Here is a 13,803-nt window from a genome sequence, read left to right as displayed (position 1 = left end):
AGGAACTTGCCTGATTAGGTTTGATCCCAGGGACCCACAGGGTGGAAGCAGAGAACCAACTCATGCAGGTTGTTCTCTGACTTTCATATGTGTGCACTATGGTCTGTACACACACACACACACACACACACACACACGTGCGCATGCACAGTATGAAAACATTTTTAATGATTAAAAATATAGCGGAGATTTAAGACCATTGGAGTGGGCATTGTTACCTCAGGCCAGGTGCCAGGAAACAGAAGACAAAAGTCAAAGGAGAGGGGGCAGGGGAGGGGGCTAGAGCTCAAAGACCATTGTCAGCAGTGGAAGCTGCTTTGAGATTGAATGTCTATGTGCCAGGGAGATTAGCAATGCCCTTAAACTGAGAAAAGAAGCAGAAAGATGAGACTTAAAGAAGAAAAGAGAAGGGTTCAGTTACACAGTAAATATTTATTGGGTGCATACTGTGTGCCAGGCACTGTTCAGGGCTGGGTGGGGTGGATTGGGTGAGAATTAGCTTGAATTTGGAAAGTTCTTGACGTGGAAGAGGCTCTGTTCCCCATCTGTGTGGCTCTGGAGTCAGAGCTGGAGCCAGAGAGTGGGAGTTCAGGAGGAAGTAAAAGAGCTTTCTAATGAACGGTGGCTTTGGCTGGGTAGTGAGAGCCCTGTCGTAGGCAGCATTCAAGCAGAAGATGGTGGCCTTCTAGGAACACAGGGCGCGAGTCCTTCCTTGGGATGTGGGGGTGTGTGGGGAAGGGGGGCTGAATAGCCTTTCTGACAGTTTTCTTTGAGGCTCATTTTTCTCGTGAACCTCTCCTCAGTAGCTCTGCAGGTTCTATTATTAATCTGTGGTTTCTCTCAATTATTAAATAAATTACTCAGTCTGTCTGCCATTCAGTAAAACTCACACATTTACATCTGTTATTCTTGAATTATTTTTGGTTAGGGCTCTTCTTCTTTATTTTAAAAAAAAATTATCCACCCAGTTAGCGTTACCTTTGTAGATATTTTAGAATGGGGTGCCTGGTGGATAGGGTTATAAATACCAGAGGAGGGGAAAGGCTTTTCCTGTGCCTAATACCGTTGTTATTTGGAATGAGCAGGCAGTGGATTATCTTGACTTGCAGATTATGATGCAGTTTCTATATGTTGCAGTAATTCAAAAAATTAAAAAAAAAATAACCGAGAGAGGTTCCCTTGTATGCTGCATGGTGAAGAAAGAGAACAATTACACTGTGAAGCTTTCCATCAGAAACACTTCCCTCTGGTGCATTTAAAAGGGAGAAAGGCGAGGAAGGAGGGGGGAAAGGGAGCCTGTAGTGCGAGCCTTGTTGTGAGCTCCGCGTTCCCCGGTGGTGTCTTTTGAAACGTAAAAATCCCACAACAAAATAGCTCGGTAATGTATAACCAGGACGAAGATTCGATTCCGATTTAGGCGCTTTGGTTGGCTTTTGAGTCTTGCTATTTTCTGCATTTGTTTTGACGGCTCTCATCATTCAAGATTGACGCTTGGATGGGTGTGTAGGAGGGAGCAGCAGCAGCAGGCTTACAGCTTGCAGACAAAAAAAAATCTGCCTTATCTGATGGCTATTATTGAAAATGCGAGGTGTAGCCTGGGCTGGGTAATGAAGGGGAGCGAGCGAGGGGGAGCAAGGAGCATGGAGCCGCATACTGACGAGTGTAGGAGTTACTTGATAAAAAGAATTCTGGCTGCTGGCCGGGCATTGCTCACTGTGGAGTACTCACACAGTCACACAGAACGCAGAGCAGCCTAGGCTGACAGCTTGCTATGCCTTCTTCTGCTGCCTGGTTTCGGGGGCTGTATGACGCACTGGTCGGTAGTAAAGATTAATATGTAGGAAATGTGGAGCTAGGATCAAGTCATACTCCGCAGCCTCTCCCGGCAAACTATGTGTTACTTCTGACTTCGCTTTCTCGCTGAGAACGTTAATCTGTCAAGCTGGCGGGCTCCTTCGAGAACAACTTTCCCCGGAGCATGATGTGGCAATGCCACCTCTCAGCCCAGGACTACCGCTATTACCCCGTGGATGGCTACTCCCTGCTAAAACGCTTCCCTCTTCATCCTCTTACAGGACCCAGATGCCCCGTCCAAACAGTGGGACAATGGTTGGAAAGCATTGGGCTACCTCAGTACGAGAACCACCTGATGGCTAATGGATTTGACAATGTACAGTTTATGGTAAGATTGCTCTCTGTGGCCACGGAGCCGCCTTTTGTCTGTCTTTGCTTCTTATGTGTCTTCCACGGCTCAGAGGCAGCTTGGTTTGCACGGAAATGGATGGGCTTTATATATGCAACTGCCTCGGAAAAGTGAATGCCTTTAGGACAGAACTTACTGTATGCATGTAGACACTGACTAGAAAATGGGATCTATATGCATCCCTTAGACATGTGTGTTGTATGAATCGGTGAGTGCTCTATTTATAGGCTCTGAAAGAAGATTAACATTTATATTCTCCCTGCCATTCTTTGTGTGATTTTTTCCCCTATGAATCTGTGATCTTAGCATACAGTTATATTATACCACGCTTCAGCTAACCCTAGATTCTAGAGACATGCTATTTCACTTGGACATCAGCATTGTGATTAATTAGACAATCCGCTTTGTTGATGGTATGGCGATCATTTTTCCTGCTAATCACTCAATAAAGCAGTTTAAATCCTGCGGCCAGCCCTTCATTAGCCAGCCGCTTCAGCGGGTCCATTAGCGAGAGCATGCTCTTTCTTCCACATGCCGATTGAGGAGCGGTGAAGTATTGTTTGTTACTTTGGGTGGAAAACAAACACTTGGATCAATTGGATAGAGAGGAGCTGCTGTACCAGATGCATTGATGTCCTTCCGAGTTTGGGTCTCTATGCGGTCTAAACCGGGGGTGTGCAAACTTCCCACTGTGCATATAGGTGAGGAGGAGGATGGGAGGGGTGCAGGCGACAGTCTAGTTTCCTAATCATCCTGAGACCTCCTCCAGCGCTCATCGCTTCCTCTTGTTAAGCCCCTCTAAGCCACACCACAGCCCTCTCACCCTTCCTTGCTTCAAAGGTCCCACCCCACGTGTCGCTTGGTCCCTAAATTTAGGGAGACCTGCATGTCATAAGCATGTAGCACACCATCCGCTTATAGAAATACTTAATGGATCCTCTGAAATAAAATGCTGGGGAGACACCTACAGCATGATCATAAAAACAGAGGGCTAGTCAGACCTTTCCCGTTCCTTTTCCAGGACTGTTTCTCTCTAAACTTGACAGAATTATTATAGATTTGAAGGTTATTAAGATAGTTAAATTTTACAAAAATATGTACGCCTACAAGCTTTTTTAAGATGCATAAATCTGGCCCATCCTATGAGCTTTAACTAATACATGCATAAAATCCCTTATGGGTTTCTTGTTGTTTTTCTTTTAATAAAGAGCTGTGCATTTATTTTCCTGTGTCCATCAGACAGTCACTGGTTTGCCGCCGAGACCCCGTGGGTGTTGAAATAGGATGGAAGTAGAAGGTGTTACAGCCTGAGCAGAGTTCAGACAGACTTGGGGCAATAAAGATGCTCTTAATAATTAGAGGAGCTAGCAAACAAAATGAAGATCATTGACTACACATCTCTACGTTGTCTCTCCTTGAAATGGGGTGTCTCATTCCCAAGCCCTTGTCAAATTCACTCTGGCTCCTGAGAAGTTGGCCGTTAGCTTCCCTGAATTAATCGGCCACACTGAAGGACTTTAATTCCGCTTAATTTTCCTCTGAATATTAAACGCTTACGAGTGAATGTAATCCCCCTTCGAAAGTATTTAACTAGAAGGTGATCGCACAGGTTTGAAAGGACTTGAGGGCAGAGTGTGAAGAACAAGCATTTGTAAGTTGTGCACAAAATGTATCCAAAGGGCAAGAGCCCCGAGCACCGTGGGAAGATCAAGTTCCGATCCTAGATTGTGGCTTTTCCTGTCCCTTTCCAAGTATCGTATGAAATCTTCCAGAAAATAAGAGCCCCTTGTTAATTCACGCAAGCCAAAGGCTTGCATCAAGAGACCGAATTTTAAAACAAAACAGCTTTGGTTTGCCACGGAGAAGGACTAATTAATTGTGAAAACGTAGCAGATCATGAAACGGTGTTATCAATTAGTCCATTACATGCTGCTGTCATACTGTTTGCTGCCGACGTTGTAGGAAAAGGATGCCTACCTGTATGATAATTACTCCCCGATTGCCATAGTCTGCTAAATGCTGAACTTAAAGCGCACGGTGATTGGCCCGCTTTAAGAAGCAAATTTCATTAATGTGAAAATCCGTTAGACCCGCTCGATCTCCATTCGGCGTCATGTTCTAGCTCTTGTTTTCCGGGTAGCACATTCTGACCTGCATTTCTTCTTCCTGTTGCCTAAGCAACAGGCACCACGCTCCCATTAACTGTGATGTCGTGTGGGTCTGTCTTATTAGCTTTTGGGAAGAAGACAGAAGACATCGCAAGGATATAATTAATGTTGGTTAGATGTAGCAGCACAGCCGTGTGCTTTGTTGTGGGAACATTCTCCAGAGCTAATATTTCGTCGCATTGATGTTCTATTGATAAGTTTTAAGTTTTATTGATAAATTAAGTTTAAAGTTTTCTTTAAAATAACTTTGGAAGAATTTATTGAAAACTTATTTTTTTTTTGCTAAATCTATTTTATATACTCAAGCACAAACACAATATGTGGTTGATTCTATCTCATGGCAACCATTAACTTTAGTAAAGATTGCTTAATAATGATTCCTAGACATGGTTAGAAAAGAAGAAAGCTCCTCCCCACACACTTTTAGGTGTTGATCGTCTCTCCTCACTTCTCCTTCAGGTTCTTAATATTTCCCCTTGAGTTGACAGATGCAGGAATTATTTTCCTTATCTTTAAGACAAAATCATAAACTTTTGCTGTATGCATTCATCCTGCTTTGTAGAACATTATGCACACAGATTAGATCCAAAGTGCCCTTAAGAATATAAAATAAATAGAAATGGCTACAGTTCGAGAAGGGCTACAGCAGGACCTCTAGCCAGCTAAGACTTTGGGGAAGTCATGTGTGTGTTGACATCAGAAGTCCTCTCACGCGTCATGTGTTGAAGTCTTCCCTAGCCCCGCCCTGCATGCCCCCCTAAAGATGCGTCACAATGCACGGCGGTCTGCTTTCTCCACAAACATCATCTACCTGCTTCTCCACAGACCTGGGAGTGCTGTGGGCTCCTCTGAGCCTTGTGACTTTCTTCAGCCTTTGCGGTGTATGTTAGCATGACTGTGTTTTTACGTTGCTTATGTTCCCAGCAAGGAGTTTAGGGTTGTATCAATTGTTACACAGGGTGCTGTTGCTTATGGTTTTCCTTCCTCTGCTTATTGCTACCACCAGCTTTTTCTAAGTTAAATGATTGCTTCCTGAGTTGTCAGAGTCCCAAATCCTCTGTTCCTTTTTCTGTGGCTCTGCTCCTTTCTGCCATCTCCGTCCTTCCTAGGTGCTGTCTTTTCCCTTCTCAACAGTCTCCCTGCCTTGATTATATAACTTTCCTTAAGGACTACAGCCCACAGTCGTGTGTCTTCTTGGAACTCATTTCTATCTCTAGAGTTAGAAATTAAGCTTCTGCTTGTGTATAACTTGTCCTTCCAACCGGAAGAGAAATTAGCAAGTTTGTTTTGCGTGTTGATTTCCTTGCTTTTCTCCCGACTCCTAATGTAATGTTATGTACATAGAAATCCTCGGGTAAGCGCCACACACACAACAGGGTGACGTGGCTGGACCTCCAGTCTCCACACACACACAACAGGGTGACATGGCTGGACCTTCAGTCTCATTTATAAACTAAAAGTCAGTTTTTTGCCCATGGGAATATGGAACACTAGTCTTCTTCAGGAACTGAGTCCTCTGTAAATATTTTCCACATACTAGGAAATGTTAATTGCTAGGGACTCAATGATGAACCAAACATGACCCTTGCCTCAGTCAGGACATCCTGTTCTGAGTGTTTCCTTGCAAGCCCCACAGGTGTTCCTCCATCCACCTAGGCTATAACACAGGGGTCTTACCCCTCATCTTTTTATACGATCAGCATCACTCAGCCATTTTTTCCTAAATTAAATTATAGTATGTAATGAGATGTGAAAAACATTTGTTGGAGCACAAAGTCAAGGAAAATGGAGACAGTGCTAGCATCAGACACGTAGCAATACTACAGCAGACTGATGGCATAAGGACCAGAATACAAAGCTTGTATCACCTGGAGGAGGACTGACTCAGAGTCTCGCTATTCTTACTAACCAACGGTTACCTTCTTAAATCCTAAAGGGGGAAAGAATAAAACTATATTATCATCTCCTGATGACCTATTGACTTGGAATGGTCTGGCCATTTTTAATGTGTTCAGGATAAAGTCTTTATGATGTCAATCGTAGGAAGCCCCACACCAATTGGCATTTTTGTGCACTTGAGTAGGGAACATTTGTAAAGCGCTTTCTGGAGGTCAACAGGAGCAGTGCCCATTAGACACTGAAGGAAACCCATGGAGCCCTTGTAGGTGATCAGTCTGACCAAAGGATATGAACAAGTGGAAAGCTGGCAGGTACATATTGAACTGAAACTTTTCTTCCACATCTGTGGTGCGTACTACGTGCTAATGGAAAGATCTCTCACACTTTACATAACTTTGCTGGAGTAAGAGTGCTCTTCGTAGCTGCTCTGGTAAAATGACCTCTGAAGTCTTAGCAAACCACTAGACAGGTAAGATGCCAAACCTGTGATGTAGAAAAATAAATGGTCCCCAATGGCTAAGACGAATCACTCCAGTGATGACTTCTTAACTATTTCTCAGGCAAATTTATGAAGTTTCTGTGACGTGAAGGACATATAAGACAAAAATGCGCATCTCCCCCACCTTCCTGTTTCTGAATCAGCCTCGCGTTGAGTGGGCAGAATCAGCTGTGATTTCCCAAACTCACCTAGGACAGTAGTTTTATATTTGCTCTTACCAAAGATTTTTTTTTCAACCACTGGCATATAAATCTGTTGGTATCTAGCAATCAGTGCCATAGGGGAGCCATTTTTTATCTGGACAACAGCTTGATTACAAATATAAGAGGCAGCGAGCGCAGAGGGGGTCGTCAGGGCAGAAGGAAGGAAGGTGTCTCATCAGCATGGTCTTGTCTCTCTATCATTTGGTTTGCTCATCTGCAAAAATCAATCTAATGAGGAATCTAGAAGCAATGCTCCTTGGGGTGATTATATTAATATTTTGGGCTGTTAAAAGGTGCAGGGCACAGTGCTGGTGCCAAGAGAGCTATTAACTGTTCCCATATATGCCATTAGCCTGGGAAAGGCCACTGATTGCTTGTGCAGCACAGCAAATCGGTAATGCGGGCATGTGCCGAAATGGCCATGCTGAAAGAGTGACTCCTGGGAACGACGTCAGCCATGATTCCAGTCTGGTGATGGAAAGGAGCCTTTCCCTCCATCTGGAAGTTACTCTGATTAGATTTTTAAGCATTAAAATATGTTGCCCCATTTTCTAATAATCCAGTAATGTAACTCCCATTACTAACTAATGTTCGCATGAGTTAGCCTTTAATTTAGTCATGGAGCACATTTGCATAATTTGATCTCCAGAATTGCTTCAAATGACCAGATATTTGGGATGAGGAATTTGCATCATGAGCCTAAAAAGTTACTAAAACTGCTGTGTTGCAGACTAATTTTAAGAAATCCAGCTAGAGAATCACATTTATTTTTTTTTTTTTTTTTGCTTTCAAAGAGCAGGTCTCCCAGGCAGCTTGCTCAGTGGCTGTGACCTCCATTTTCTCATTCCCAGGCAGTGCCCTTGCCTCTCTATAATCCAACCTGCTTCCCAACTTTCTTGCTAACTGCTGTGACCTGCTTCTCGCCAAATTCTCCCCCATTTCCGCCTCACTTCATTCCTCTTGGCCTTCTTAGCTTTCCCTCTCCCCTTCTTACCCTCATCCATCCCGCCCCACCCCACCCCTAGCTATCAGACATGACCATGCCCCTTCCACCACCCAGTTCTCCTCCATGTCCATGAGGATCCATATGGAACCTTCTACTTTGCAGACATGCTCCAAGTTCCACGTCTGTTTGCCTTGCTAGACCTCCTTATACCTGGTTTCCAGCGCCCTCCAACTGCTCACGACACATTTCCATATGCATGTATGCATACGAAGCATTTAGCTCAGACCTGGCACCAGATCAATGCCCGACAAATGTTAGCTGTGACTGCAGCCCGAGTGATCCGAGGCTCACGTCTGCTTTCATCTACGGGGTTTAGATCCTTCTCATGTGCAGGAGATGGTATTTCTAAAAGCCTTAATGTGACTCTCGTATCTGGGATCCCAACTGGCCTGGACCCAGATAATTCTCCATCCCTTTCTATCACGTCTTATTTCTTCTCTGTGCGCTAGGGAACTCAGCTGCAGGTTTCTCTCCTGCTGCCTGGCTTTGCACACACTCCTCTCTGCCAAAAATCATCCTTCTTCTCTCTTAACTCCTTTTTGTCCTTTGGTTTTTAGCTCTGTCATCTCATCGTTCAGCTGTCAGCTCTCTTCTGACCTTCCAGGTTCAAGCCAGCGTGCTCCTTCCCTAGGACTCTTCCTTAAAATCTGCTTCCTGGGCTGTATCACCTGTGCACAGTCCGTTTACTCCCTTCACCCATTCCCTTCCACCATGCACACATGCCGGACCAGACTTTGGCCATCTGTGGGAAGTGCCACGTGGTTAATCGTCTAGACTTTGCAAGATGTATGGTCTCTGCGACCAAACCCCTCTGTCTCTGTTGTTGCAATTAAATGGCCATAGATGTTATGGATATGAATGGGTGAAATTCTGCTCCGGTGATTTTTTTTTAACTTATTAAAACAGGCAGACTAGTCATCGGGCCACAGTTTGCTGCCCTGCCCCACGATTCGAAGTCAGCATTCATCCCCTGTGTCTCCAGAGCTAATGAAAGAAAGCAGAAAGCCAGCAAGAAGGGAGAGAGGAAGGCATGGGGGTGGAGGGGGAGGCAGCAGACAGGTGGCGGCTACAGGAAGGGATTCTGGGGGCCTGTTTGTTTTAAAGATAATCTCAGTGTGCCACCACTGAGGACAGTCAGAGCAAGTTCCAGCCTTCAGGAGTCTGACAGAGCACTGGAGGGGGTTTTGCCCACTAGAGTGTATTTTCAGCAAGCCAACTGAAGAGGCCTGAGATCTAGAAAAACACAGCTGTAGAGCAAGCCTGTCTTCCCTCTGTATGGAATTCCTCTCTCTTCCTTCTTGAGTTTTTCTTGAATCCATTTAGTTCTCCTAACACTGCCCTGTCTCTTAGGGGACTCACTCTCCCTTCCTGGTGCACCCCGCCCCCTCCCTGGTGTCTTTTTCTTGGCCTGGTGCTGGTCCTTATGTTGCTTTGTGGTTATTTTAATCTGTTCAGATCTCTGTTCCTACCCTCGAGAGTGAATCTCTCAGAGGTAGAGCCTGGGTCCTATTTAATTTGTATTCTAAAAGCCCAGCACACTGCCTGCCACAGTCAGTTCTCAACATTGGTTGAATGAAATTTGTAAGTACTACGCAGGTTCCTATCAATGAACCTGTTTGATTCTTACCATCTATCAGCAATTATTAGCATATACATATTTAGAAATAAAGAGAATGAGACTCAAGATAGCCTACGAACAGTATCACCAGAGCCTAGCTTACAAAACTGGCTTTCCATGATGAGAACACCTTCTCTGACTTTAGTGAGCTGAGAGGATGTCTTCATCCAGTCTTTAGCTAGTGTTCCCAATGCAGGCCCCCGGGTGCTATTGGCTCTGCTCTCAAAGCTCTCCCAGCCTTCAACTCATTGGCTCTTCCACAGAAGGTTTTCCTCTCACCCACCTTACCTTTCCAGCCCCCCCCCACACACACACACTGCTTCTTAAGAAAACCAGGGCTTTGTCCAACACAGAACCAGTGCTGTTGAGCAAGAATTCACCTTCATGTCTACCCACCATCCTCTAACTGTGTGTCTGGCAGGAAGTCCAAGCTCAGAGCATCAGCAAGGTTGGTTCTACTGAGGGCTCTGAGGGAAGGATCTGTTCTGGGCTTTTCTCTTTGAATATGGCCACCTTAGGCTTGTGTTTTGACATGGGTTTCCGTGTCTTTGCATGACTGTGCCTGTGTTTCTCTTCTTGTAAGGAAGACCATCACACTTGGTTCTAGACCATCTTAATTGACTTCATTTGAATTGGATTGTTTCTGTAAGGACCCTGTGTCCAAAATACAGTCACATTCTAAAGTACTGGGGATTAGGATAACTCCAACAAATCAATTTCCGTAGCTCATTCAGTCATTCCCCGGCCTTCTTCCTAGAGTTTCTGAGCTGACCCATGTCTGTCATATACGTTAGGAACTATTCAGTCACTTAAGACCATATGATTTAAAATATTATTGAGAAATAAGAATTGAGAAATAAGGGTGCTAGTTATGGATTACAGAGTTGTATAAGAAGGAGAGAAAATTAAATGAATGATTATGACAGGTTCCCGAACATCAATTTATTGGTTTCTGTTTCTTCAATGCATAGAATTAAGTTTCAGGTGGTTTTGTTTTTTATCTCCCTTTTATTGAATATTTCCATATAAAGAGTGGTAGGACATCTTGTGATTATTTGCCAATGTCTGTTTTAGATGGTTGTTAAAAAAAAAAGTAGGGTTGCTTTTCTAGATATTTAAAGATGATCTTGGAATTCACATCCTAGAAAATAAAATATACCCCGTTTATTTGATAAAAGTCACATTCCTCGTTATTTGAATCAGAAAAGCAAAGTTCCATAAGGAAGGAGCTGAACATCTGGGCTTCCCCAGGCCTGAATAGCAATGTGATCTGGCTGGTTATATGCTGCCCCAGAGCAAGATTAATAGTCACATTCAAGCTGGTAGCAACAGTGCCCGACAGCCCTCTTGTCTTTCAGAAGGACACAAGAGATCATGTAGACCAATTCAACCATTGAAGAACTGTTGGGTGAGCCTCAGTGAAGTTCTTCTGAGAAAGGGAGAGGGAACGGTCTGCTAGAGAGTCAGAAAACGCAATTCATTGGCTTCCTGGTCAGCCATTATGACATAGCAGAAAGAATAATGCTATACAAAATTTGCCTTGTTCCTTACATGCATTATCTAAACCTTGGTGACAGAAGAGATAGATTCTATGTTTAGTTGTAGCTTGGATTTGGCGAGCCGTCCATTCTGTGGTCTTGAATAAGGTCAGATGTAACCTATTTCTTTTCAAAACTCTCCTCAGCACTCTCCGCCCTTGGGTTTGTCCTCTTACTATTTTTCCCTTTCTAACAAAGGTTCTCAGAAGAAATGTCTGTATTCCCTGGCTCGCCTTTTGGTTTAGTGAGCCGGGCTTGATGATATCGGCCTCTCCCCTGATCCTGAAGTTATTTATAAATGACGGCCAGTAGTGTGCTGCTAACTGCCCAAATCCAATTTCAGCTTCCTGCTCCTTATTAACCTTATCTACCAATGGCCTGTGATTCTCTTGACCACTGTTCTGCTCCAGTGTGTAACACTTGAGCATCTCACTCCCTGTCTCCTTCGTGGGTCTTCCGACCCCTGCCTGCACCCTTGATACTCTCTTTTCCCTCAACCAGCATGAACGTTGCTACCTCTTATATAGTTTCATGGCTTCCCAAACTCAGTGCCCAAACCTGGGGATGCCCTTACCCCTAAACCTTCTTCCATGGAAAGTAATTGAGGGGGTCAAACGTTGATGGGAAACAAAGTCATATGGAACGGGGCAGGCAGCCACTAGTGTTGAAAGCACAGGAGCCTTGGCACAGGCACATTCTGCTACGTGGAAGCCAGGGAAGCCATGTTACACTGGATGGGATAGGTAGCAGACAGCTGGTAAAGGAAGTGCTACAGGGTGAACAGTGGAAGCTCAGACATAAGCTTGCAGCTAAAAGGTGATTGGGACAGCTGTTTCTTTTGGAGAGGCTGGAAGTGTGCTTGGGTATTGGATGGAATGAGGAAGTAGAAGAAAGGCAGGATGTTGGAGAAGGAAGAGAGACTGGTTGGAAGAATACTGAGGAGGAGGCTGGGGATTCAGAGACAAGTAGAGGGATTGGTCAGTAGTAAGGAGATCTCCTCTCCAACTGAAGGGAAGGCATGGAGGATGGCCACTCCTATGTGTGGAAGCTGGAGAAAAAGAACAGCTGGGTTTCCTCTCATGCTTTCTATTTTCTGGTTGGGTATAGCAATAATGGGGGAGACTTGAGGATAGAGAAGATATTTAAAAAAGCTAGCTCAGGGTTAGTGGTGTAGCTTAGCAGGTATAATGCTTGCTTAGCCCAAAGCCCTAGGTTGAGTCTCCAGCACTCTATAGAACTAGGTACACATAATCCCAGCACTCAGGAAGCAGAAAGACTGGTAGATCAAGTTCATCCTGGGATACATGAAGACCTATCTAAGGAGGATGGTATCAGTAAACAGGAAAAAATAATTTACTAAGAAAATGGGTTAGCACTAGACGACTGTGGTTACTGCTTACTTTAGACTTGCAGTCATCACGTTCTGTGGAAAATGTAGAAATTGGAAAGACAGTGGCCCTTTAAGGCATAGAGATGTTCCCAGAGGCTGGCTTCTTCATCCACCTGGGGTGAGAGTGCGGGCTGGTCACTTAACCTTTGTGAACAGCACCATTTCTCATGTGCAGAATTGGAGATAGTATTGCCCAGTTTGCAAGGTGACGCTAAGAATTAGATTAAAGCCAGCCGTGTGCTTCTAGCAGGCAGTGAATCACTGTGATAAGAGAATCTGCTCCGTTGAGCTGGCAAACCACTTTGGAATCACTGATTAACCGGCGTAGAGTGCGGGGGTGCCCACGAGGTCTCACCAGACTCCCTTGCTCTCACCGGAAACAAGGAAGAGGGCGACGTGACTTATTCTAGGAACACCAAAACATCCATAACCCGTCAGAGACCTCCTACCAAAGCTGGGTTCCATACTCACTGCACACCGGTACTAACTGGCTCTATGCTCACACCTGGAGAAGTGAGCCATTGAGCTCACAACCTTGCAGTACCAGGAATCCCTGGAAGAATACTGTAGGACACCCATGTTGCTAGAGTCGATCTGGTGCTGACCAATTCAGTCGCAGACCCCCTTAAGGACTCTCACTCTTTAGAAAATGTCTTCCTAACTATAACTGCTCAGATTATGCTAATTTTTCTTTAAAAGATTTAAAATGTATTCATTTAATTTTATGCTGATGAGTATTTGCTTGGACGTTTGTGTGTGCCCCAATTGCACGCCTGGTACCCAATGAGGTCCAAAGAGGATATGAATGTCCCGGAAACTAGAATTACAGAGAGTTTTAAGCTACCATGTGGGTTCTAGGAACTAACTGAACCTTTGTGAAAGCCGCAAGTGCTCTTAACCACAGAGTCACCTCTCCAGGGCCTGTCATAATTTTATATGAATATTTGAATACATAAGAATGTAGTAGTTCTGTCCACAAGGATTAATAATCCAACCTTGCATTCACACTATTCACGTACCACAAAGCATATGAAATATATGTAGCATTCTTAAATATAAATCCATGTTTCAGCACTGTATCTATAATCCTTCACAACGTGTTGGCAATCTGAAGTTAAAAAAATAGAAAATTTTTCTTAGGAAAGCCTTTTTTAATGGGCTCTGGGAAGGTTTATCCATCCAGTCATATGGGAATGGACTGTGTACATACTTTGTTCATCTACCCGTGCTAATTGTGGAAGGGACCACAGAGAGCCCTAATATAGTATCTGCTAAAAAG

The 13,803-nt window shown here is 44.3% G+C and overlaps 1 protein-coding gene across 8 annotated transcripts in view; it reads left to right on the top strand.

Annotated features, from left to right (window-relative positions):
• Anks1b (ankyrin repeat and sterile alpha motif domain containing 1B) overlaps positions 1-13,803 on the top strand; it is an 864,790-nt gene that overhangs the window by 513,000 nt on the left and 337,987 nt on the right. For 7 of the 8 annotated variants that reach the window (XM_050145702.1, XM_050145698.1, XM_050145703.1 and 4 more), the window contains one exon: positions 2,076-2,182. In XM_050145702.1, coding sequence (XP_050001659.1) covers positions 2,076-2,182 — 107 coding nt within the window. Of the gene's footprint in view, positions 1-1,858; positions 2,183-13,803 lie in introns of those variants that run through there. The other variant, XM_050145705.1, reaches the window with a different exon arrangement.

This window comes from Alexandromys fortis, unplaced genomic scaffold (assembly GCF_014885135.2).
Source record: "Alexandromys fortis isolate MF-2015 unplaced genomic scaffold, M_Fortis_MF-2015_v1.1 scaffold_50, whole genome shotgun sequence".
Taxonomy (NCBI): domain Eukaryota; kingdom Metazoa; phylum Chordata; class Mammalia; order Rodentia; family Cricetidae; genus Alexandromys; species Alexandromys fortis.
This window is presented reverse-complemented; position numbering and strand designations above follow the sequence as displayed.